The sequence below is a fragment of the Trichosurus vulpecula genome, chromosome 1 (genome assembly GCF_011100635.1).
Source record: "Trichosurus vulpecula isolate mTriVul1 chromosome 1, mTriVul1.pri, whole genome shotgun sequence".
Lineage (NCBI taxonomy): Eukaryota > Metazoa > Chordata > Mammalia > Diprotodontia > Phalangeridae > Trichosurus > Trichosurus vulpecula.
This window is the reverse complement of record NC_050573.1, coordinates 281461728-281487023: the sequence shown is the minus strand read 5'-3', so window position 1 is coordinate 281487023 and position 25296 is coordinate 281461728. Positions and strand designations below refer to the sequence as shown.

The window sequence follows — 25296 nt, the reverse complement described above, 5'->3', positions numbered from 1 at the left end:
CACTTTTTTTTTTTAGTGTGGTACCTTTTTAAAAAACTTACTTAACTAACAATTGAAACTATCTAAAAGGAGAATGTGTTATTCCAGCAGAGGCTGAATGACAACTTGATTTGTATAGTGTAAAGGGGGTTCATGTTCACATTTGAGTGACTAGGTGGCCTCTCAGGTAGGTTGCTTCCAATTTAGGATTGTATGACTCTGAGACATCCTTGAAACAGCAGCATTGACAAGTAGAGTAATTAAGTCAATACTGTATAAATGTGGATATGTGTACATTTGAGAGGAAATATCTAGGTTTCTATCAAATGAGACAGCATTTGTGAAGTGTTTTGCAAGCCTTAGAGCACTATGCAAATACTACCTGTTATTTTTATTCCTATATGTCATCTTATTACCTTATATACCATGTATCTTATAAATGCAAATTAGTATAGCAATGATACTTGATCTGTGTGCAGAGGTGAGCTTCAGGTCTCCAAGGCAGGACCTATTTAGCACAAGTTTTATTGACTTTACCCAAAGCTGAAAACCAGAGAGAGATTGTTTCTATTGTCTGAGAACCCAGTTAAGCTGAAAAGGGAGGAGGATTATCTCTGAAATTTTTTGATTTTGGTGACTTAGGAATAGATACATTTACAAAAATTCCATTCAGTTGAGAACTTGCTCTTTGTAGATTTGACTCTTGTTTTAAAATCTTTTTAAAGATTGAGACAACTTTTCAAGGTCAGGTAATCTCTGACATCTTTTCTTTTTTGTTCCAGTATAAACAAATGGCTCAGATTACTTTTTCATTAAATAAGAGAAAATCCACTGAAAACTTTGGATATGAATAGAATTTTTACATATATTCTACTTTCTTGAGTTTCAGTCTTCAAAACAAATATTTTTTAGTTCGAATAACAACTGTTATATGAAGGGGTTAGGTTAAATGATGAAATGCAGAGAAATTAAGTGCTTTTTAAAATATTTGTTTTTACATAGTTTATTGGTTTGCAGAACTGAGACTAGAAACATGGTCTCCTGCCTAGGAGATAATACTGCTCTACTGCACCAAAGTCTGCTAGTCCCTATCAAGCCAAATTTACTTCCTGCAGCTTCTACTCTCTCTTCTACATCTGTCTGTCAAAGTCAATTAGAACAAGCTGAATCCTTCTACTATGTGACAGTCCTTCAAATGTTTGATCTAAACTGAAGTGATAGTGTTGGACTTGATGGTCTCCAACGTTCCACCATTAAAGTTATGATCCTGTGATCTTCTAGCCAAAATATTTCCAATTCCTTCAACTACTTTTCATGTGATAGAACTTTGGGAATTCGTACCATTCTAAGTTTGACCCCCTTTTGCAATATCCAGTTTATCAACTAAACTGTGACTCTTAGAACTGAGTACAGTACTCTAGAGATGTGATCTGAGCAGGGCAGAGGACAGGGAGACTTGTGCCTCCCAAGTCCTGGGTAGCTGCCTCTCAGGGTACCCCAGCCTGCCATTCTTTGTATGAATCTAATTCAGCTATTCACTCTTTAGGTTTTCTGTTGTAATCTAGGAGATTTAAATCACTACTCTGTGGTGCTAACTAAACTTTTTCTCAACAGAATTTTTTTAAAAAGACCATTTCTTCGTATGGCATAGAAGATGAGCTCTGCCGCCATGAATGACGAGCCTGATGCACTATCGGTAGTTAACCAGCTTCGGGATCTTGCAGCAGACCCACTAAATAGACGAGCCATTGTCCAGGATCAAGGATGTCTGCCAGGCCTCATTTTGTTTATGGACCACCCCAATCCTCCAGTTGTCCACTCAGCTTTACTAGTAAGTGATACCTTAGTTCTTGTTAAATGCTCTAGTTTTTAGGTTAGCTTATTCCTTCAAGAGACTTTGTATATTTATTCTTCCCTCTTGAATGTTTTCCCGGTAGCCTTACTATGTCAACTTAATCCCATTTGCTTGACTTTTCAGCTCAGTGCAGTTCTTTGTTGTTAAGGTGGTCTCTCCTTTGTTTTCATTAGTTCTTTTCATCTAAAAAAGAGAAATATCTGCTTGAAAAAGCATTAGAGAAAATTCTGAGTTGTCCTCACTTGGAGAATAGTACAGGTAAAAAAGGTATTTGGTGTTGAACTATGTTTTTTCATACTTAGGAGTATGGTTGATCTCATGGTTCACTTTAGTTGGAAGATGCCACCTTATTGATTATATAGCTCAGAGTTGCATAGTTGTACAGCTTTCCCATTCTACTTTCTGCTTTAGAACTCTTGATTGTTTCTGGCTTCTTTGCTGGGAATGAATAATATTGCTTCCTAGAGTGATGGAAATTGCTGTAATTTAGAAAACCAGATACATCTGCAAAGTTGTAAATTTATATCTTTCCTAGGCTAGGGAGATTATCAAGTAATTAAATATATTTGTTAAATAAGGTTTTTTCCCCCTTAGCTTTCTGGTCTAAGACAGAAAAATTCTTGTTTATATAAACAAAAGACTAATTAAACAAAATGCCATCACCTCTGAGAGGCAGCATGGCCTAGTGCATATCGAGCCAGCTCTGGCCTAAAGAAGTTTTAGTCCTACTTCTGACACATACTTGCTGGGTCAAGTCACCTTACCTCTTAGTACTCTAGCTTTTCAGTTAGTTACTTGGCTAATCTGCATCAGTTTCTACACCAGGTATTCCTGACAGTGGTGAAAATAACAGGCTTAGATTAAAGAAAGGTTTCTTATGTATTTAGAAGTATAATACTTCCATGGATAGTGAAGTATGTTTCTTATACATGATTACTAAGAAACTTAGATGACTTATCTTTTCTAATCCTGTCAGTAGTTTTGTGGGGTGTGTGTGTGTGTGTGTGTGTGTGTGTGTGTGTGTGTACATTGGACCTATGATTTCATCTGGGTAGGACACTACCTTAAGCTCCCCTTTCCCCTCCCTTCCTCCCCCCTCCCCCCCTGCCATGAGGAGATGCCTTTTACCAATGCAGATTAGCACCTTCTCTGAAATTTTAATCTTAGGTAGTTGTCTGGGAACTTGTCACTTGGGCCAGGGTCATATAGCCTCTGTGTGTCAGACTCAGGACTTGAACCCAGGCTTGCTTTCAATACTATACTGCCTGTTAGTTATGAGATCAAATGCAATTGTAAGAAAATCTCTATATAGCAAAATATTTCTAACCACCTAAATTATCCATTTATTTTTTTAAAAATTGACGACTAGAACAAAGTTCCATAATAATAAAAGAATTTGAACAGTTGCTGAAAGTTTGTAGTAACAAGATCTGACATGCAGTATTATTAATGTTAAACTATTAATAAACAAAGGCATGAATAATTAGGTGCTTTTGAGTTTTCCTTTGCTGAGGATGAAAAGAAAAGGCAAGTACTACTATTTAGAGCCTTTTTTTTTTTGGAGAGACTATAGAATAGATACTGACCATAGCAAGGAGATAGAAAGTTGCAGTGTAAAAGGACACATGTTGTGGAAGCAGATACAATAATCTTAGGAGAAAAATCAGCATATAGGTAATACACTGCTGTCTCCCTGAAATTTAAATTTTATTGATACCTTTTATTTTTTAAGTCAGAAACACTTTCTGAAATCTCCACCTTTTCTATGCTCCCTTGTGACAAAGAAAACACTAAGTTTAAATAACATAGCCTCAGAATCTGCCAGTGTATACAACATTAGACACTTGTCCTTTCTGCCATTCTCTGTTAAGAAAGGGGAAGTATATTCTATCATTTATCCTCTGGAATTAATAGTTATTGCCTAATTTGAGTTCATATGACTTTTAGTGTGTTTTCATTTATATTTTTCTCTTCCTACAGTCCTTCCAACACTATTTCTCTCTTTTGTCATCTTTTCCAATCTGATGGCTGAGGTAAAATGTGAGAGTTGTTTTAATTTGTATTTCTTTTATTAGTAATTTTGAGCATTTTTTGATATGATTGTTAATGGTTTACTATTCTTGCTGTGAAAACTTGTGTTCAGATTCTTTGACCACTCAACAGGTGGTAGTTTCTTAAGGGATAGTTGTAGTGTGGAATCTGGAATCATATCAATGAACTTTTTGTGTGTTCTGTTCTATGAAAATCCATTGGTCAGTCTTGTACTGAATGGATCTTTTACTTATGCATGATTTTGTAACATCATGCATTGGTCATTTGGTTCACTGTTACATAGATCTTCTAATGTTTGACACATTTTATTATACAATATAAAAAAATTCAGTAATATCACCATTAGAAAGTATTTTTTTTAAATATTGGGAAGCTGTCAAGCTGAGTGGGAATACAAGTTTTCCGAAATTCTAATTTTTGCTCGAGTGATCAAATTTTATCATTTGCGATAAAGACTGTCAGTTGTTTTCCTTGAAGTGACAGGTATACTTCAGTCATTTTTAAGAACATGTCTGCCAAATACCTATGTCTGAATAACAATAATTTGTTGGTTCTTTCAAGAAAAAATGGTCTGTGAAAGTCACACAAGTGCTTTTCCTAGAAACAACCATTTCCTCAGTATCCAGCTTTATGCATACTGCACATTTCATCATGCAGAATTTTAATAAGATATATACTCAAGGTTGAGATTTAATAAAATTAACTTTTATTGCTTCATCTAGGACATGCTTAAGTGAAATTGGCATTTGTTTTTTCCGTGAGTGCATGATAGTGAAGAATACAATGACTGTTAATGTAGTTTAGTGCCACTACCTTGAATCATGCTAAATTGCTAGCAGTTTTACCCACCATTGCTTTGGCACCATCAGAACAAATGTTAATACCGTTATTCTGGAATAAACCATGAGATTCAAAAAACTTATTCAACACTTTCAATGTTTCAGCACCACTTGTATTTGTTGCCAAGCATTCACATAAAAGATCTTTGATGATTATTTGGTGCTAATACTGGATGAATGCAATCAAAATGGCAAATATAGCCATGTCTGTAGATTTGTAGACTTGTGAGGCAAAAGTACAAATTCTGTAAATGAGATTTTAATTCAGTCTTACTGCTTGCAGCTAAATCTTAATTCACAGATCATGTAACCTCTGGAAAATGCCACTGTTCACCTGAGGAAATGAGCCTGAAAAAGGCCTTGGTATTCTTGCCTTAAAAGCAAAATGCCTTAGTATTATTATGAAAATTATTTTGACTTTGGTGATCCTGTTCTGTTCTTCCACTCCTAGGGTCTGGGGACCGTGCTTTGAGAACTACTAGTTTATATAGAATATAAACATGACATTAAATTTATTGGTTTTGCTTAATTGTTTTTCTTTATTGCAAGGGAAGTCTCATTGGGGAAAATATCTAGAAGTGATTGTGATGTAAAAACAAAAAAAAGAAGGAATCAATAAAACTTTGGAAAAATGGGGTTCCATACACCAATGAAGTTACAGTCCATCCTTCCTCCCCACCAATAAATAAATAAAAAAAAATAATTGGACAAATAAAACCCAACCTAAAACCACATTAAAAAATCCCCTAAGTCCTAAAATCTGTTTTGTTGAGTTTTTTGATTTTGTGTTTAGCTTTGCATTGTGTTTCCATGTTAGAAGTGCTCTAGAGAGCACATTTTAAGCAGTGATATGATTGTTTTTGCAGTGCTTTATTTTACACTAAGTGCTTGAAGTAGTTCACTTTTTTCCTTCAGTTACTGCCGAAATTTATAGCATAGATACTAGTATTTGACAGATTATTCATTTATTTTTGTCATGAGTAGGAAGGCATAAATCAGCATAATGCTAAGCTGTTCCGGTTAGTAATTTGAAGTGTCTTTGTTGACTTGAGACTCCATAGTTGGAACATAAAATACAATTGTTTGAAAATGGTATATTGTGGCTTAGAGAGCCCATACCTGTGGGATGAAACTGCTGCCCTTTTTTTATAGTGGATTCTTCTGAATAAAATAAGGTTACTAATACTTTGAAGTTCTATGCATTTTTGATACCAATATCTTATTAAGCATTTATTAATGAGACTTTATTAAGTACTTAAGTAAATACAAAAAAGTTTACTTCATGTGGAGTATTTAGTTTTTAGAAATTTCACTTTTCTACTGTTAAAACCCTGAAGTAGAAACATGAAAACAGTCCCTTGAAGTGCTTAGGTTTTTCAAGCGTTGATCAAAGTCAGACAAATTATGAATTCCCTGCTAGTGAAATCATATTGCCCTTGACCTTGATATGTTTAAAAAAGAGCAACAGCAGACCAAGACACTAAAATTAGCATGTAATATCATAGCTTTTTTATAAAGAGATAAGGGTTTGGTCAAGTTTTTAAAATGATTGATACTTTAATCTTAGTAGCAAGGTCATACAAAGTTAAATGCTCTTTGCAGCAGAACAGAAACTATATCATAATTCTAAACTTGCCTAAATGCTACTTATAATAAATATTTATGAATGCCTTTTTAACAGCTCTTTCCTTGTTTTTTTATTTAATATTGACATTTTTCAACATCCTATGAGAAAGTTAAAAGAGGGGACTCCACTTTATTAGGCAAATAATAGATGATAAAGTTCTACAGGTCAGAAACTGTGTCTCATTCTTAATTGCTTAGCACAATGCATTACACGTAGTAGATGCTTAATCAGTGTTGAATACAGTAACAGTGGACAGAGAAGTTTTTATTTAAAACAATGAAAATGGCATTTCAAGTCAACAAACGATTGTTTGAATGCCCATTATATCCAAGGTACAATGCTAGGCTTGAGGAATGTAAAGATGGATATGACACGGGTCCTGCTTTTCCATTATAGTCCTATGGGAGAAATGACAAATCTTTCAGATTAAGTGATGTATGCGGAGTAAGTGCAAAGAATAGATCTAGGAAAAATATTAGGGAAAATATGAGTAGGGAGAAATCATTTTCACTTTGGAGGGCATCAGGGAAGACTTCATGGAGAAATTGGCATTTGAGTTTGGCCTTGAAGAAAGGAAGGGACTTCCATAGGTGGTTGAAGTGGTATAGATTCTGAATCGAAGGGAGAGCTAGACTGGAACCGAAAAGATAATTGGGAAAACTATTGTAGTACTTTGTAAAGAACAAGAACTTGAGTGGTTGCCATGGGCGGGGGAAGGCCAGGTGCAGAAAATGGAAATCAGTATTGACACCTGATTTGGATGTGTGGGGTGAGGAAGGGGCAGGAGTTAAAGCTAACTCCTCCAGTGTATGGGCTTTAGTGACTGGGAAGCAGGTGCCATTAATAAAAATAGAAAACTCTTCTGGGAAGGTGGGAGTGGAGAAGGTGACAAATTTGGTTTTAGATGTTTTGATTTTGATCTGCTGATGGTTTATCCAGGTGGATGTTGGAAATATAGGACTAGAGCTGAGATGCACTAATGGTAGGGATTTGAGAGTTATCTTTAAGGGGTAATAATTGAAGTTATGAAAATGAAAGGAACAATCAAAGAAGAGAGTATATAGAGGAAAGAAGAGCTAGGGCAGAACCTTGGAGAGTATTCTTTTTGTTGGAGAAGCAAGAGGACAATGAGGAATTAGTAAGAGTTAGAAGGAAAAATCAGAGAAGTAGGAGAACCAAGAAAGTGTATGATCTTAGAAGCCAAAGGAGAAGAATGCATGTTGACAATTTTAATACTAAGTCAAACATTAAAAAAGTTTATTTGATCTTTTTGATTTCATAGCTGTTGAGGTTGTCAGATTTGCATTTTTATTCAGACTTAACAATGGTAAAGTTTACAAGCTTTTAACATTCATTTTTTTATACTAGAGCCTTAGAACAGTAGTTTTTTTTTAGCAGGTAATATGGAATGTCATCTATTGATGTTATCTCTTTTTTCTCCCTTTCCCAAAATCTAGAAGAGAATTTTAATTGGAAAAATTAAAGATGATGGTAGGCCTTAGATATCAGCAGGTACTCAGAGAAAGTGGAGCAGATCAACCTAGAAGAGGTATCTTACATGCTGCTTGTGGAGAGAATGTATACAAAATTATAAACCTGACTGCCCCAACCAAACACTTTGCTTGTTGACTGGGTTTTCATATGACCCTACCAAGACAACTTGGAAAATCTTATGTCAACATAGTATGTCTTATTTGTTCACTTAATTTCATCCTGAATATGAGAGTGATTACAATTCTTATTATTTGAATATTCTAATCTTTCATTTTAGTTTTCCAGTACAAATTAAGTTTTAATGTGTAAAACATAGTTATCTAGATTTTTGGAAACGCTTTGATATGCAGATTGTTTATAATTTTGTGTCTCCAAACCAGTTTCTTGTTACTGCTCTAGATGCCAGTTCATTTTAACCACATTTTAGTCTGGAACACAGATAGCCTTGTCTTTGAGTAACTTGCACAGGAGGAGAAAGGTATAGGTAGGAAGGAGGAATTTTTCAAGTATGGTTACAACTACCATGAGAGAGGCCGGGACTTTGTAGCACACCCCAATAAATGCTTGCTGAGTTGAATTAAGCTGAATTTCAGTTTTCATCATCTTTTTTATATGGTATAGGGTAAAGTAGAACTTTGTCACCAGTTTTTATGAGTAATGTAAGCACAGTGAAAAATATTTTCCTATATTTGTTACATGTAACTTTGCTTTGCATTAAAAAGCCCCTATTCCCCTCAGTTAAGAAGCTGGAACTCACTAATTGTTGATTGAATCAAATTGCTTCTTAATGGTTTATTTTCTGATTTATTGATTTATTTCCCTAGTTTCCTGACTCTGCTTTCATTCACAATCAGATCTTTGCCCACTGCCTTTGACACTGTTTGACCTGGGCTATGGCCATTCTTGCGTAACATACAGAAGGAATCCCAGAGACTCTCTGTTTCAGCCTGGCTCCTACAGTCAAGAGTCGGTTATGTGTCACAGAGCCCTCCCAAGGAGTGAGAGATTTCTTTTAAGCTCCCAATTTGGCTTTGGCAACTTGAATCCTGAAGTTTTTCTTAAAACCAGTCTAAATCATACTCTCTTCAATGTCCACCTGTTGCTCCCAGTTTTCTCTAGAGCCAAGAACACCTCCAATTCATCTTCTTTGTGTCAGCCCTTCAGATACCTGAAGTTACCATCTCTGCTAAACGTACTCAGTTCCTTCAATTGATGTTGATTCATAAGGCATGAATTTGAGTCCCTGCACTATATTGGTTGCCCTCCTCTGAATGCTTTCCAGCATGTTATTGTTCTTCAGTGAAATTTAACAAACATTTATTAAATGCCAACTGTGTGGCCAGGTATTGTGTTAGGTACTAACAATGCAAAGATGAAAAAAACAAAGCAGTACTTATGTTGCAGGAGTTTACTTTCCATTGGAGAAAACAGCATGTACATGAACATTAAAACTCAAAATATATACAAAGTAGTTTCCTGGCAGAGATCAGAATATGCTTCATGTTGGAGGTACTACCTAAGTTGAGCTTAGAAGGAAGCCATGGATTCTATAAGTTCTTCCAGTTATCAAGAGGTAAACACTGTACTAGAGGTGGACATCTGAGCAGAGGAGAGCTGGGTGAAGATACAGTAAATCTGGAAAGAAAGATTAGAGCCATATTGTAAAGGATTCAAACAGAGGGGTCTGTATTTTGTCTTGGAGGCAATGGGGAGACACTGAGCAATGGAATAACATGATCAGAGCTGTGCTTTAGGAATATCAATTCAGTAGCTGTGTGGAAGATGAATTGGAAAGAGGAAATCCTAGAGGCTGAGAACCAATTAGAAAGCTACTCAGCCCATCAGATAGATAAGGGTTTTAACTTAGTTGGTCGCTATGTAAATGGAGAGAAGATTATAGATGCTAGATGTATTGTGAAGGGAGGTGGAATTAACAGTAGTTGACAGTTGATTGAGTGAGAAGGCTTAGGAAGATGGAGGAGTTAGGGACAACATGCTGAGTAGAAGAATGGTAATGCCCTCAATAGAAATAGGGGCGTTAATATGTGGGGAAGGCCCAGGGCAGTCTTTTTATTAAAAATTGTTTATTTAGTATTTTATTTTTCCCAAATTACATGTAAAAATAGTTTTAACATTTGTTTTTAAAATTTTGAGTTTCAAATTCTCTCCCTCTCTCCCCTCCCCCCTCATTGAGAAGGCAAGCAATTTAATATAGGTTATACATGTGTAGTCATGCAAAGCATATTTCCATATTAGTCATGTTGAAAAAAAATAGACCCCCCCAAAAAAAACCCAAGAAAAATAAAGTAAAAATATATATATACTTTAATCTGTGTTCAAACTCAGTTCTTTCTCTGGGGATGGATTGCTTTTTTCATCATAAGTCCTTCAGAGTTGTATTGGATGATTGTATTGCTGAGAGTAGCTAAGTCACTCACAGTTGATCATTTTACAGTGTTGCTGTTACTGTGTACAGTGTTCTCCTGGTTCTTCTCATTTCACTTTGAATCAGTTCATGTAAGTCTTTCCAGGTTTTCCTAAGAGTATCCTGGTTATCATTTCTTATGGCACAGTAGTATTCCATCACATTTGTATACCACAACTTGTTTAGCCATTCCCCAATTGATGGGCATCCCCTCAATTTCCAATTCTTTGCCACCAAAAAAGAGCTGCTATAAATTTGTTTTTACATATCGGTCCTTTTTCTTTTTGCTTTTTATCTCTTTTGGAATACAGACCTAGTGGTGGTATTATTGAGTCAAAAGTTATGCATAGTTTTACAGCCCTTTTGGCATAGTTCCATATTGTTCTACATAATGTTAAATCAGTTCACAACTCCACCAACAGTGCATTAATATCTCAATTTTCCCACATCCCCTCCAGCAGTTGTCATTTTCCTTTTCTGTTCTATCTGATAGGTATGAAGTAGTACCTCAGAATTGCTTTATTTTGCATTTCTCCAATCAGTAGTGATTTAAAGCATTTTTTCATGTGACTGTAGATGGCATGTGAAAACTCAATATTCATATCTTTTGATCATTTATCAATTGAAGAATAGCTCTTTTTTTTTTAACAAATCGAATCAGTTCTCTGTATATTTGAGAAATGAGGTCTTCAGCAGATAAACTTGCTTAAAAATTTTTTTTTCACAGTTGTGATTGATTGCTCACTGTATTTCTCTACATCTTATTTTCCCCCTGTTTATTATTTCTATTCTCTCCTTTCACCCTGTTCCTCCTTAAAAGTGTTTTGTTTCTGACTACTGTTTCCCCTAGTCTCCCCACCCTTCTATCCCCCTGCCTTTTTCTTATCCTCTTTCCCTCCTACTTTTCTGTAGGGTTTCCATTTCAGTGTGTGAGTGTGAGCCAGTTCAAATAAGAGTAAGGTTCAAACATTCTCCACCACCTCCCTAGCTTCCCCTCTGTTGTAAAAGGTTTTTCTTGCCTCTTTTATGTGAGATAATAGACCTCATTTGACTTTCCCCTTCCCCTTTCTCTGAGTGCATTCCTCTTTCTCACTCCTTAATTTGATTTTTTTTAAGATATCATCCTTCTAACTGCCCTAATAATGAGAACGTTCTTATGAATTACACATATCATCTTCCCATGTAGGAATATAAACAATTTAACCTGATTAAGTCCCATATGATTTCCCTTTCCTATTTACCTTTTTATGCATCTCTTGAGTCTTGTATTTGAAAGTCAGATTTTCTATTTAGCTCTGGTCTTTTCATCAAGAATACTTGAAAGTGGGGGGGGGGGCGGAGTCAAGATGGTGCCTGGAAAACAGGAATTCCCTTAAGCTGTCCCCTACATCCCTCCAAACACCTGTAAAAAAGGACTCTAAGCATCGAGAGCTACAGAACCCATGAAATAACAGAGGGAAACAAGTTTCCAGCCCAGGACACCCTGGATGGTCACTGGGAAGGATCTATCACACCTTGCTGGGAGTGGAGTGCAGACCAACATGGGCACTGCTAGGATAGACCAGGCACAGAGTAAACTGGGCGGAGCAGGCCTCAGGGCCCTGAATCACTGAACTGTGGCAGTTACCAGACTTCTCAACCCACAAAGACCAAAGACAAAGGAGCAGGTCAGTCGGAAAACTGCTGGATCTGCATGAGGGAAGTACGCTGTCTGGCCACAGCCCCAGGGTGTCGGAGATAGCAGCAGCAGTGGTGGCAGTGGCGTCTGCTTCCAGAGCTCCAGGCCCACATGGTGGGAAGAATCAAGCAGCAGATCAGAGTGGGAATGCAAGGATCTCCTTGATGGTGCTGAGGCGAGGTTCTCTTGCTTTGCCCTGCTTGCATCTGGGTCTCGGTCCTGGTTGGAGGTTCTTGGAGGAGGAGGAGCACTGGTGTGGCAGAGCTTTGTGGTGGACGTGGAGAGATGGAGTCCTCCTGGTGGCTACATGGCAAAAAGGAGTGCCTGAACTCACAGATGAGAGCACAGGCCAGGAGAGGAGCATCATACCACCTCAAAAGAGAAGTAGCTCTGAAAACAGCAGCACAAAACCCCTGAAGCTTAGGACAAAGTACTCTCCACTCTGAAAGGAGTCATACCCTAACGAAAAAGTCAAAAGTCAAGTAATTGGCTGGGAATATAAGCAAGCAGCATAAAAGGACTCAGACTATAGAATCTTTCTTTGGTGACATACATGAAAACATACAGCTAGAAAAAGTCAACAAAGACAAAGAGCCTACATCAAAAGCCTCCAAGAAAAATATGAATTGGTCTCAAGCCATGGAAGAGCTCAAAAAGGATTTAGAAAAGCAAGTAAGAGAAGTAGAGGGAAAATTGGGGAGAGAAATGAGAATGATACAAGAAAATCATGAAAAACAAATCAAAGACTTGCTAAAGGAGACCCAAAAAATATTGAAGAAAACAATACCTTAAAAAATAGATTAACTCAAATGGCAAAAGAGCTCCAAAAAGCCAATGAGGAGAAGAATGCCTTGAAAGGCAGAATTAGCCAAATGGAAAAGGAGGTCCAAAAGACCACTGAAGAAAATACTACTTTAAAAATTAGATTGGAGCAAGTGGAAGCTAGTGACTTTATGAGAAATCAAGATATTATAAAACAGAACCAAAGGAATGAAAAAATGGAAGACAATGTGAAATATCTCATTGGAAAAACCACTGACATGGAAAATAGATCCAGGAGAGATAATTTAAAAATTATTGGACTACCTGAAAGCCATGATCAAAAAAAGAGCCTAGGTATCATCTTTCAAGAAATTATCAAGGAGAACTGCCCTGATATGCTAGAGGCACAGGGCAAAATAGAAATTGAAAGAATCCATCGATCGCCTCCTCAAATAGATCCCAAAAAGAAATCTCCCAGGAATATTGTCACCAAATTCCAGAGCTCCCAGATCAAGGAGAAAATACTGCAAGCAGCCAGAAAGAAACATATTGAGTATTGTGGAAACCCAATCAGAATAACCCAAGATCTGGCAGTTTCTACATTAAGAGATCAAAGGGCTTGGAATATGATATTCTGGAGGTCAGTGGAGCTAGGATTAAAACCTAGAATCACCTACTCAGCAAAACTGAGTATCATGCTCCAAGGCAAAATATGGATTTTCAATAAAATAGAGGACTTTCAAGCTTTCTCAGTGAAAAGACCAGAGTTGAATAGAAAATTTGTCTTTCAAACACAAGAATCAAGAGAAGCATGAAAAGGTAATCAAGAAACAGAAATTGCAAGGGACTTACTAAAGTTGAACTGTTTTGTTTACATTCTTACATAGAAAGATGACATGTATGATTCATGAGACCTCAGTATTAGGGTAGCTGAAGGGAATATGCGTGTATATATATATGTTTATGTGTATATATATATATAAGTGAATGTGTATGTATGTATATATCTATGTGTGTGTGTGTGTGTGTATATATATATATATATATGAGAGAGAGAGCAGACACAGGGTGAGTTGAAGATGAAAGGAAGATATCTAAAAGAAATAAAATCAAATTAAGGGATGAGAGAGCAACATACTGAGAGAAGGAGATAGGGAGAGATAGAATGGGGTGGATTATCTTGCATAAAGGTGGCAAGAGGAAGCAGTTCTGTGGGAGGAGGGGAGAGGGCAGGTGAGGGGGGGATGAGTGAACCTTGCTCTCATCAGATTTGGCCTGAGGAGGGAATACCATACATACTCAATTGGGTATCTTACCCCACAGGAAAGAAGAGGGAGAAAGATAAAAAAAAAAAAGGGTGGGGGGATGATGGAGGGGAGGGCAGATGGGGGTGGAGGTAATCAAAACAAACACTTTGGAAAGGGGACAGGGTCAAGGGAGAAAATTCAGTAAAGCGGGATGGGTTGGGAAGGAGCAAAATATAGTTAGTCTTTCACAACATGAGTATTGTGGAAGGGTTATACATAATGATACACATGTGGCCTATGTTGAATTGCTTGACTTCTTAGGGAGGGTGGGTGAGAAGGGAAGAGGGGAGAGAATTTGGAACTCAAAGTTTTAAAAACAGATGTTCAAAAAAAAATTTTTTGCATGCAACTAGAAAATAAGATATACAGGCAATGGGGTGTAGAAATTTATCTTGCCCTACAAGAAAGGAAGGGAAAAGGGGATGAGAGGGGAGGGGGGTGATAGAGGGGAGAGCTGACTGGGGAACAGGGCAACCAGAATATACACCATCTTGGAGTGGGGGGGAGGGTAGAAATGGGGAGAAAATTTATAATTCAAACTATTGTGAAAATCAATGCTGAAAACTAAATATGTTGAATAAATAAATTTAAAAAAGAGAAGGAAAAAAAAATAGACTAGCTGAAATGGCAAAAGAGCTCTAAAAATGCCAATGAGGAGAAGAATGCCTTGAAAGGCAGAATTAGCCAAATGGAAAAGGAGTTCCAAAAGACCACTGAAGAAAATACTACCTTAAAAATTAGTTTGGAGCAAGTGGAAGCTAGTGACTTCATGAGAATTCAAGATATTATAAAACAGAACCAAAGGAATGAAAAAAATGGAAGACTATGTGAAATTTCTCATTGGAAAAATCACTGACCTGGAGAATAGATCCAGGAGAGAGAATTTAAAAATGATTGGACTACATGAAAGCTGTGATCAAAAAAAAAAAAAAAGCTTAGACATCATTTTCAAGAAATTATCAAGGAAAACTGCCCTGAAATTCTAGAACCAGAGGGTAAAATAGAAATTGAAAGAATCCACTGATCGCCTCTTGAAAAGGATTCCCAGGGATATTGTAGCCAAATTCAAGAGTTCCCAAGTCAAGGAGAAAATATTGCAAGCAGCCAGAAAGAAACAATTTGAGTATTGTGGGAACATAATCTGGATAACCCCAGATCTAGCAGCTTCTACATTAAGGGATTGAAGGGCTTGGAATATGATATTCCGGGGGTCAAAGGAGCTAGGATTAAAACCAAGAATCACCTACCCAGCAAAACTGAGTATCATGCTCCAAGGCAAAATATGGACTTCTTAATAAAATAGAGGACTTTCAAGCATTCTTGATGAAAAGACCAGAGCTGAATAGAAAATTTGTCTTTCAAATATATGAATCAAGAGAAGCATGAAAAGGTAAACAGGAAAGAAATCATAAGAGACTTAATAAAGTTGAACCATTTTGTTTACATTCCCACATGGAAAAAAGATATTTGTAATTCATGAGACCTTTCTCAGTATTAGGGTAGTTGAAGGGAATATACATATGTGTGGACAGAGGGCATAGGGTGAGTTGAATATGAAGGGATGATATCTAAAAAGAAAATTAAGGGGTGAGAGAGGAATATATTGGGAGTAGGAGAAAGGCAGAGTTAGAATGGGGTAAATTATCTCACACAAATGTGGCAAGAAAAAGCAGTTACAATGAAAGGGAAGAGGGGGCAGGTCAGAGGGAATGAGTGAATCTTGCTCTCATCAGATTTGGCTTAAGGAGAGAATAACATACACACTCAATTGGGTATCTTACCCTACAGGAAAGTAGGGAGAAAGGGGATAAGGGGAGGGGGATGATAGAAAAGAGGGCAGATTAGGGGAGGAGGTAGTCAAAAACAAATACTTTTGACAAGGGACAGGATCAAGGGAGAAAACTGAATAAAGGGAGACAAGATAGAATGGAGGGAACTATAGTTAGTCCTTCACAACATGACTATTGTGGAAGTGTTTTGTATAACAATACATGTGTGGCCTATGTTGAATTGCTTGCCTTCTCAAGGAGGGTGGGTGAGGAGGGAAGGGAGAGAATATAGAACTCAGAGTTCTAAAAACAAATGTTTTTAAAAAAGTTGTTTTTGCATGCAACTGAGAAATAAGATATACAGGCAGTGGGGTATAGAAATCCATCTTGTCCTACAAGAAAGTAAGGGGAAAGGGGATAGGAGGGGGTGGAGTGGGGTGATAGAAGGGAAGGCAGACTGGGGAAAGGGGCAATCAGAATTTATGCCATCTTAGAGTAGAGGGGAGGATAGAAATGGGGAGAAAATTTGTAACTCAAAATCTTGTGGAAATCAATGTTGAAAATTAAAATATTAAATTAAAAAAAAAGAATGCTTGAAAGTTCTCTTTTTCATTGAATATCCATTTTCCTCCAAAGGATTATTCTCAGTTTTGTTGGGTAGGTGATTCTTGGTTGTAATCCTAGAACCTTTGCCCTCTAGAATGTCATATTCCAAGCCCTCTGATTCTTTAATGTAGAAGCTGCTAAATCTTGTGTTAACCTTACTGTGGCTCCACCATACTTGAATTGTTTCTTTCTGGCTCGTGCTGATTTTCTAAGTTGTCTTTGGCTGGAAAGTTATTTCATCCTGTCTTTTTGTGGGTTCTGCTGCTCCAGAAGTTTTTTAGGGCATTATTTAAAGGTGTTCTGAAGGGTTTTGGGTGGAACTCAGGCAAGTCTTTGCCTTTTCTCCACCATGTTGGCTTCACCCCAGGATAGAGTCTTCACATACACCCATATACAGTGAGTAGGCCAAGGACAATGTTTGAACGGCCGAGACTAAAAAGGATTGCTTAGATTGTCAGAGAACCAGAAGAGAATAGGGTCATGGAAAACCAAGGAGGAGAGAGTGTTTAGGAAGAGCAGCAGGTAGTCAGTAGTGTTAAATGATGCAGAGAGGTCAGGAAAGATAAAAGATGGAGCAAAATAGAACAATTAAGAACATTTTTGTTATAAAACTGTAAAATTTCTACTTAAACCTTATGAAGGAATAATGATAACTTTGAGAGAACTTATCATTAGGTATAGTAAAATTAGATTTAACTTTTTCTTTATGGCACATGTTTTATCTTAGCCCTTATTTACAATGTTCAATTTATTTATTTAATTTATATTACTGTGTACTTGTTGATAGGTTGTTTTATAACTGTTCTTAAGTCATTTTACTTGTAATTTTTTTCTCATTCTAAAAGGAAAGAGACTGTGTATTAATTGTACCACCTCTTCCACTCTCAGCCCCAGCAGCTGGTACAATTCTTTAAATAGAGCAAGTGCACAAGAAGTGTTTGTTAATTAAAATGAATTTTCCATCCTAGGGCACACTCAGCTATAGAGCTTCTAGGCTGTAAAATTAGTGAGGTTTTTAATTTTTCTTGAGAATAGATCAGAATTTTCACTTTTCAGCCTTTTCGTTGGTAAACCTTAGATAACACAACTGATCTACTTATCCTGCCCCAGTCTCTCTGTTGACCTCAAATCTTGCATTTCCAGTTTGCCCTTCAGCCACCTTGAATTGGATGTTCATTATACATCCTAAATTCAATATGTCCAAAATGGAACTCATCTTTCCCTCTTAACCCTGTCTCTACCCTCCCTGCCACCTTGCCTATTATGATAGAGGGCAAAAATCCTCCCAGTCCCTAGGAGTCATCCTTGACTTCTTACTGTCTCTTACCCTGCCATAGTCAGTCTCTTGCCAAGGCCTATGGATTTCTCTTTTGCAACATCTCAAATATGTCCCCTTTACTCCTTTGCCATTGCTACCACTCTAATGCAGACCCTTACCACCTACCATGCCTAGACTATTGCAACAGCTTGTTGATGGGTCTTACTGCCGCAAGTCTCCTCCTACTCCATCACATCCTCCATTCAAATACCATAGTGATTTTCCTAAAGTACATACCCTACCATGTTATTCTCCTTATTCAGCAAACTCCCCTGTCTCCTTATTGTCTCTAGCATCAAATACAAAATATTCTCTCTGGTGTTCAGAGGTCTTCAGAGGCTCCTCCTGCCTTTCCAATCTTCTCACATTTTTTCTCCACCACATATTTTTCTATCCAGTGACACTGGTCTCCTGGCTGTTTGACAAAACAAGACACTGCATCCCTGCCCACTGCATTTTCTCTGGCTGTCTCAAATGTATAGAATGCTCTTCTTCCTTATCTTTTCCTACTGGCTCCCCTCACTTGCTTCAAGTCCTAGTTAAAATCCCATCTCTTAAGTGAAGTCTTTCCCAACCCCTCTTAATTCTGTTGCTTTATGTCTCATTTACTTCCTACGTATCCTGTATGTGGATGGTTTGTATTTTTTTTTTCCTCCCTTTAGAATTTTGAGCTTCTTGTGCTTAGCATAGTTTTTGGCACGTAGAAAGTGCTTAATAAATGATTACTGGTTGATTATTTTGTTTATTTGGAGTCAGGAAGACTAGCTGTGTGATCCTGTGGAAGTTCACTTAACCCTGTTTACCTCAGTTTCTTCCTCTGTAAAATGAGCTGTAGGAAATGGCAAACTACTTCATTATCTTTGCCAAGAAAACCCCAAATAGAGTTTGAACATGACTGAAGAATTGGACACAATTGAAACAATTAGACAACACTTTTTATTCATTTTGCATAAATTATTATACTCTGATAACTATTCCTGAGATGAAAGTATATTTTCCATTTGAATTTAGTTTAATTTTGGTTAGGATTGAGAACTGGGCTGCCAGCTTAGGGGAGTAAGACTTTTAAGAAATGCTGTTAAAAAAAAGTGTTTACTCTTTTAAGAGTTATATATGGTAAAGTGGTTAGAAGGCCAGCCTTGGAGTCAGGAAGACCTGAGTTCACATTTTATTTCTAACACATACCAGTTGTGTGACTGGACAAATCACTTAATGTTTCTTTGTCCCAGGCAACTCTTTGTAAGAGGATAAGTTAAAATTGAGTTGTTTATTGGCCTCAATGGAGGGAGTTTTCATGCTTGATATTATTCAGGGAAATCACAGGTTCTAAATAAAAAAAAAACCACCAATAGCAAAACATAGCAGTTGCTGGATACTCACTGTTGACACAACAAAAATTTGGTCCCTTCATCTCAAGGAACTTACTTAAGTCTAATTGGAGAGATAAGACTGACACCGGAAGATTACCCTAAAAACGAGAGAGAGTTGTAAACAAATTGCTGTGGGGGAGAGCGGGAGAGGGGGAGAGGGAGGGAAGGAGAAAGAGAGAGAGAGAGAGAGAGAGAGAGAGAGAGAATGAGAATGAATTATTTTCAGTTGGGGAATAGTCTGTCAGTCAGTAAACATTTTTTACGTGCCTTCTATGTGCCAGACACTGAGTGTTGGGGATACAAAAAGAGGCAAAAGACAGCCCCTACCCTCAAGGAGCTTACAGTTGAAGTGAAGAGACAACAAACCAACAAATATATACAAATTATATATGGGATAAATAGGAAGTTAAGAAGAAGAAGGCACTAGAATGAAGAGGGGTTGGGAGAGGCTTCCTGTAGCAGATGGAATTTTAGCTGTGGCTTCAGAGAAGCCAGTAGGTAGAGATGAGGAAGGAGAGCATTCCAGGTATGATGGATAGCCAAAGAAAATACATAGAGCTGAGGGATAGAGTGACTTTTTTGTTGAATGACAGGCAGGCCAGCGTCACTGAATTGAAGAATATGTGGTGGGGAGTAAGGTGTAAGAAGATTTGAAAGGTAGTATTGGGGAAGTGCTTTAGGAGATTGTAATGGTAAGCAAAGTGGTACTTTTTGCTGTTTTTTCTTTTGGAGTGCTTCTCAGCACTAAGGCAATCAAGTGCCTTTGATTGAGTCTTGCCTTTGTTTGAATCAAAAGTCTTTGATTGAATCAAAAGTCTTTGATGACCTGCTTAAGTCACAAGAAAGCCTAAGTCACATGAGTTTGAGTCACATGGTTGTGATGCCTTCTGATCCTGAAGGGGTGTGTGTGTGTGTGTGTGTGTGTGTGTGTGACACACACACACACACACGTATATATACATACATACACACACACACAGAGGTTAGCATTTTGCTTTGGGGCTCAGCTCACTCATTGGAGGAGTGTTTGTGTGATTTGGCTAGATGAGACTTTGGGTAGCTATTAAGGAGCCCTCCGGCTTTGAAAACCCAGATGTTAATGCTTCTCTCTCTCTCTGGTGACTACGTATGTATTGCTATGGACAGACAATTAGAAGCCCTGTCTGCTGATTTGTGTTATTTGCTCTGTTTATATAATTTCTGCTTGTAATCTTTGTTTGTTGTTTCTCTGAAGTTCAGGGTGCTAGCCTTTTCCCCTGAACTAAGTGAGTGATATATGTATGTTTAATTAAAGTGAGATTGTAAACTCCTGAAAGTTGCTTTCCTTAGAAAAGCAGATCAAAGAACCTGTGCTAGCAGCCCTCCTATGTGCTTGTTATTGGCTTTACATCTCCACAGCAGCTGCAAGCAACATTGTTGTTACAGATATGAAGGACTTTGAACACCAAACAGGATTTTATATTTGATGCTGGAGGTCATAGGGAGTCCCTGGAGTTTATTGACTAGGGGGCCTGCTTTAGGAAAATCATTTTGGCTTAAGTGGAGAATGGATTAGAGTGGGGGAGGGGTAGATGTGAAGGTCAGAATCACCAGCAGGCTATTGAAATAGTCCAGGTGTGAGATTATGAGGTCCTGAGGGCAGTGTCAGAAGAGAGAAAGAAGCATATTAGAGAGATGTTGCAAAAGGTGAAATTGACAGGCCTTGGCAATAGATTAGATTATGAAAGGTAAGAGATTAGGGAGTTGAGGATGATTTCTAGGTTGTGAGCTTAAGGGACTGGGAGGATGGTGTCCTTTACAGTAATATGGAAGGTAAAAGGGGTGGATAGGTTTTAGGGGGCAAAATTATGAGCTTAGTTTTAAACATGTTGAATTTAAGATACTTGATGGATATCTATTTTGCCAGGTTTGAAAGGCAGTTGCAGATTCAAGAATGAAGTTCAGCAGAGAGGTTACAGGACAGAATAGGAAGATTTCAAAATCATCATCAACATAAAGATGATAATAGGAGCTGATGGGATCACCAGCTTAAGTAGTGGAGAGGCAAAAGAGAAGAGGCTCCAGAACAGAAAGCTGGGATACCTACAATTATGTATGACCTGGATAAGGATGCAGCAAAGGAGAGGGTTCTCAATAGTGTCAAAAGCTCCACAAAGGTTGAGGAGAATGAGGATTGAGAAAAGGCCATTGGATTTGGCAATTAAGAGATCATTGAAAACTTTGGAGAGAGCAGTTCTGGTGGAATGATGAGTTCAGGAGCAAGATTATAAGAGGTGAAGAAGAGAGTGAGAGGAGAGAAATGGAGGACTTTTCCAGGAATTTAGCCACAAAGGACAGAAGAAATATAGGACAATAGTTATCAGGTATACTGGGATCAAGTGATGTTTGGGGTTTTTTTTATGATAAGGGAGACATTGGCATGTTTGCATGTAGTAAGGAAATATCCAAAAGACAGGGAGAGATTGAAAATATATGATAGAACAGGGATGAAAGAGAGGGAAATTGTTGGAGGAGACAGGATGCAATGGGATCACCTCACTAGGTAGTAAACCTTGGTAATGAGTAAGGCCACCTCATCCTTGAGGTAGGATTGAAGGAGATGATAGTGGTGGAATGTATTTGATTGATAACAGATGAAGAAGAGGGGAGGTCAAAGCTCATGGTGCATGGTTTCAATTTTTTTTATGTAAAATATGAAATAAGACTCTTAGCTTAGAGGGGGCTGGGGGTTAGAGATGGGTGGGATAAGAGGAGCCATGGGAAGTTTGAGGAGGGATGACAAGGTTTGGAAGTTTGGAAGTGAGCGGTGATCAGTGGGATAGTGAGTTAATAAAGGAGGTATATAGTAGGATTGCCTAGCAGCAGTGGGGGCCTAGTTGAGGTTATATAACATAAGTTTGTAGTCAACCTAATGAGAATGGTTTTATGATTTTATCTACTGGAAGTTATCCAAGGCTCAGGCTTGTCAGCGCATTGGTGAAATGATAGGAGGGCTAGATACTCAATTGCAGAGTTGATTTGGCTCATCAAGGGGCCAAGGGGTCTCCTCAGAAAGAGGAGAGTTGGTAGTACACGGGAGATGGCTGTCTGAGGGAGTTGAGAGGTCAAGGGATTGGAGATCATGGTGAAGACAAAGAGTCTAGTCAGGTCAGGTAAGACAGAGGGGAGAGGTGGAAAGCCAGTAGATTATGGTAGGATAAGTAGATTTTGAGAGAGAAGATTCTGAGAAGACAGCGGAGTAAATCAGAAAATTCCAAGCTCTCAAGATTTTCCCCCACAAAAGAGTTAAAATCACACCTTAGGGCGAACAAAGTGTGGGTGGAAACAAAGAAGTGTAGGGGCACGACCAGGATCTTACTGGGACAATGTGACAATATCAGAAGTGGTTAAGGAAATTAGTGGTGTTTGATGGGGAGTCAATATTATGTTGAATTCCCCTTGTATGAGAGCAGAAGTTGGGGAGAAGAGAAAAATTGTAAGCCATTTCCTGAACTCATTGAAGAGGAAAGGGAACTCACTTGGGATAAAGGGGATAAAGGACAACTTTTATGAAGTAAGACTTTGTTGGTTGCACTTTAAGAGGAAGTTAAACTTGACCTGGGCCTTAAAAAGAATTTGCCTTTCATTTTATATCTAATTGATAGCTTAAACCTTCTTCAGTGGAAACTGACATTTTACACAGGGCTCAATTTTCCTATGTGACTTTTTTTTTTTTAAGTCGGCTGACTTATTGGGGGTATGTGAGGGGAGAGACCAAATCTCACTATCCTGCCCAGGACAGAAGTGCAACAGCTTCTCATGGGCCAGATTGCACTTGGAAGCTCTGGATTTTGGATACAAATGTTTCTGGAGGTTTTCGTTTTTTGAGTTTTTTTAGGACATGACAGGTGGATACTTTGCACTTTGCCCTCTGGTTCTTAGAGATCTGGGCAATTTTCTTTTAAGATTTCTTGAAATATAATGTCTAAACTTTTTTTTTTTTTTTGATCATGGCATTCAGGTAGCCTAATGATTCTTAAATTTTTTCTCCTTGATCTGTTTTCCACGTCAATTGTTATTTTCTATAAAATACATTACATTGTTTTTCTATTTTTTCCCCTCTTTTCATTTTATTTTAATATTTTTATTGTCTCAAGTAATTTTCTTCCTTTTGGTCTAATTTTCAGGAATTGCTTGGGCAAGGTTTTGTACCTTTTATGCCAAGTTGTTAGTTTTCTTTCTAATTCTTTTCTTCCTTAGCTCTTTTTTTTTTAAATTTTAGTTTAATCAGCCAAGATTTGCCTTCCCTAACCTGCTCTCCCCCCAACCCTGAAATTGAGAGCATAAGAAAAATAAACCTCATTATAAACATGTACAGTCAATCAAAACAAATTTCCACATTGGCCAGGTCCAAAAAAAAGGTGATCTTATTCTGCCTTCAGAGTCTCCCTTCTCTCTATCAGGAAGTAGGTCTCATGTCATGTTTTCTTACTAGTCCACTGGAACTCTAATTGGTCATTATGTTTAATGTTAAAAATTAAGCATAATAATATTCAATCACATTTATATATCATAACTTATTCATCTATTATCCAATTTATGAGCATCCCCTCAGATTTCCATTCTTTGCCATCTCGGAAGAATTATATTTTTGTTCATTTTTAGAGTTTGTTTTGCTTAGAACTGATCTTTCCCTTAATCTGGCCTCTCTCTAATTTTTCTTCCCCCTTCTTTTTCACTCCCAGATCCTTGTTGAATGAATGAAATGTGTTTCTGTACCTGTGTGTGTTGTTGTGTATATTCTTCCTTATTTTGGCTGTTTCAGATGAGAGTGAGATTCAAGTGTCAGACACTTCCCTACACCTTCCTGGTTTGTATAAATGTGTACTTGTGCACCCTTTTTATGTGAGGTAATTTTCCCTAACTTTCTCATCTATCCAGGTCTCTCCCCTCTGCCCCCCAGTGTGTTCTTCTCCTCTCTTTGCATTCTTAAGATCATCAAGACATAACAGAACCACTTCCAGATCTTATCTAATTGGACTCCCTCTGTGACCCCTGCTGATGAGTGTTCAGAGGGAATGTATTATCTACTCATATTTGAATATAAGCAGTTTATCTTTGTTTTGTCCTTTATCCTTATTCATTCACATTTACTTTTTTGCGTTTCTTCACTCCTGTATCTGAACTTCGAATTTTCTCTACAGCTCTGATCTTTTTTTCGGGAATTCTTGGAAGTCTTCTGTTTCATTAAGACTACATTTTTTCTCCTTGTAGCATTATACCCAGTTTTGCTGGGTAAGTTATTCTTGAATGTAAGTCATTTCAGAATATGATATTCCAAATTCTATGCTCCTTTATAGTGGTAACTACTAAATTGTGTGTGTGATCCTGATTATAGTTCCTTGGTACTTGAGTTCTTTCTTTTCAGCTGCTTGTAGTATTTTTTTCCTTTGGCCTGAAAGCTCTGGATTTTGGCTACAATGTTCCTGGGAGTTTTCGTTTTGGGATTTATTTCAGGAGATAACCAGTAGATTTTTTCTATTTATATTTTGCCTTCTGGTTCTAAGAGATCTGGATAGTTTTCTTTTAAGATTTCTTTAAATAGGGTGTCCAAGTTCTTTTTTTGCTCATGGCTTTCAGAAAGTACAATGATTTTTAAATTTTTCTCCCAAATCTCTTTTTCAGGTCACTTATTTTTGGTGTGAGATAATATATTTTCTTCTTCTTTTTTTCCATCTTTTTGACTTTGTTTTAATATTTTATGTTATCCCATGGAGTTATTAGTTTCTGTTTTGTCCATTCTAATTTTCAGGGAGTTTGTTGTTGGGGCTAAACTGTTAATTCTCTTTCCACTTTTTTCTTCCATAGCTCTCTTTTCTTTTCCAAAGTTTTCCCCAAACACTCTCATTTCACTTATAAAAAAATTTAAAATAATTTTTTTAAACTCTTGCTTCATATCTTCCAAGAATTCTAGTTGAATTTGCGCCCAGGCTATTCTTTTCTCTGAGGCATTGCTTGTATAGGTTTTGGGGTCATTCTCTTCTCTATTTGTGTCTTGAGTGTCTCTGCCACTATAATAGCTTGTTATGGTGGGGTTCTTTTTTTGTTTGCCCATACTTCCAACCTACTTCCTGACTTTGGACTTAATTTTAGGGCTGGGCTCTGCCACACTTCTAGAGGGAAGGCCTGAGCTTGTTCTCTTGGTTGCTTTCTTGGGATATTGAGGTGTTGTGTTA

General features: G+C 37.5%; 1 protein-coding gene across 2 annotated transcripts in view; it reads left to right on the top strand.

The window, feature by feature from the left end:
- ARMC1 (armadillo repeat containing 1) overlaps window positions 1-25296 on the top strand; it is a 94904-nt gene that overhangs the window by 10203 nt on the left and 59405 nt on the right. For both annotated transcript variants that reach the window (XM_036741037.1, XM_036741036.1), the window contains one exon: window positions 1594-1810. In XM_036741037.1, the coding sequence (XP_036596932.1) occupies window positions 1634-1810 (177 nt within the window). In that variant the 5' untranslated portion in view covers window positions 1594-1633. The remainder of the gene's footprint in view (window positions 1-1593; window positions 1811-25296) is intronic.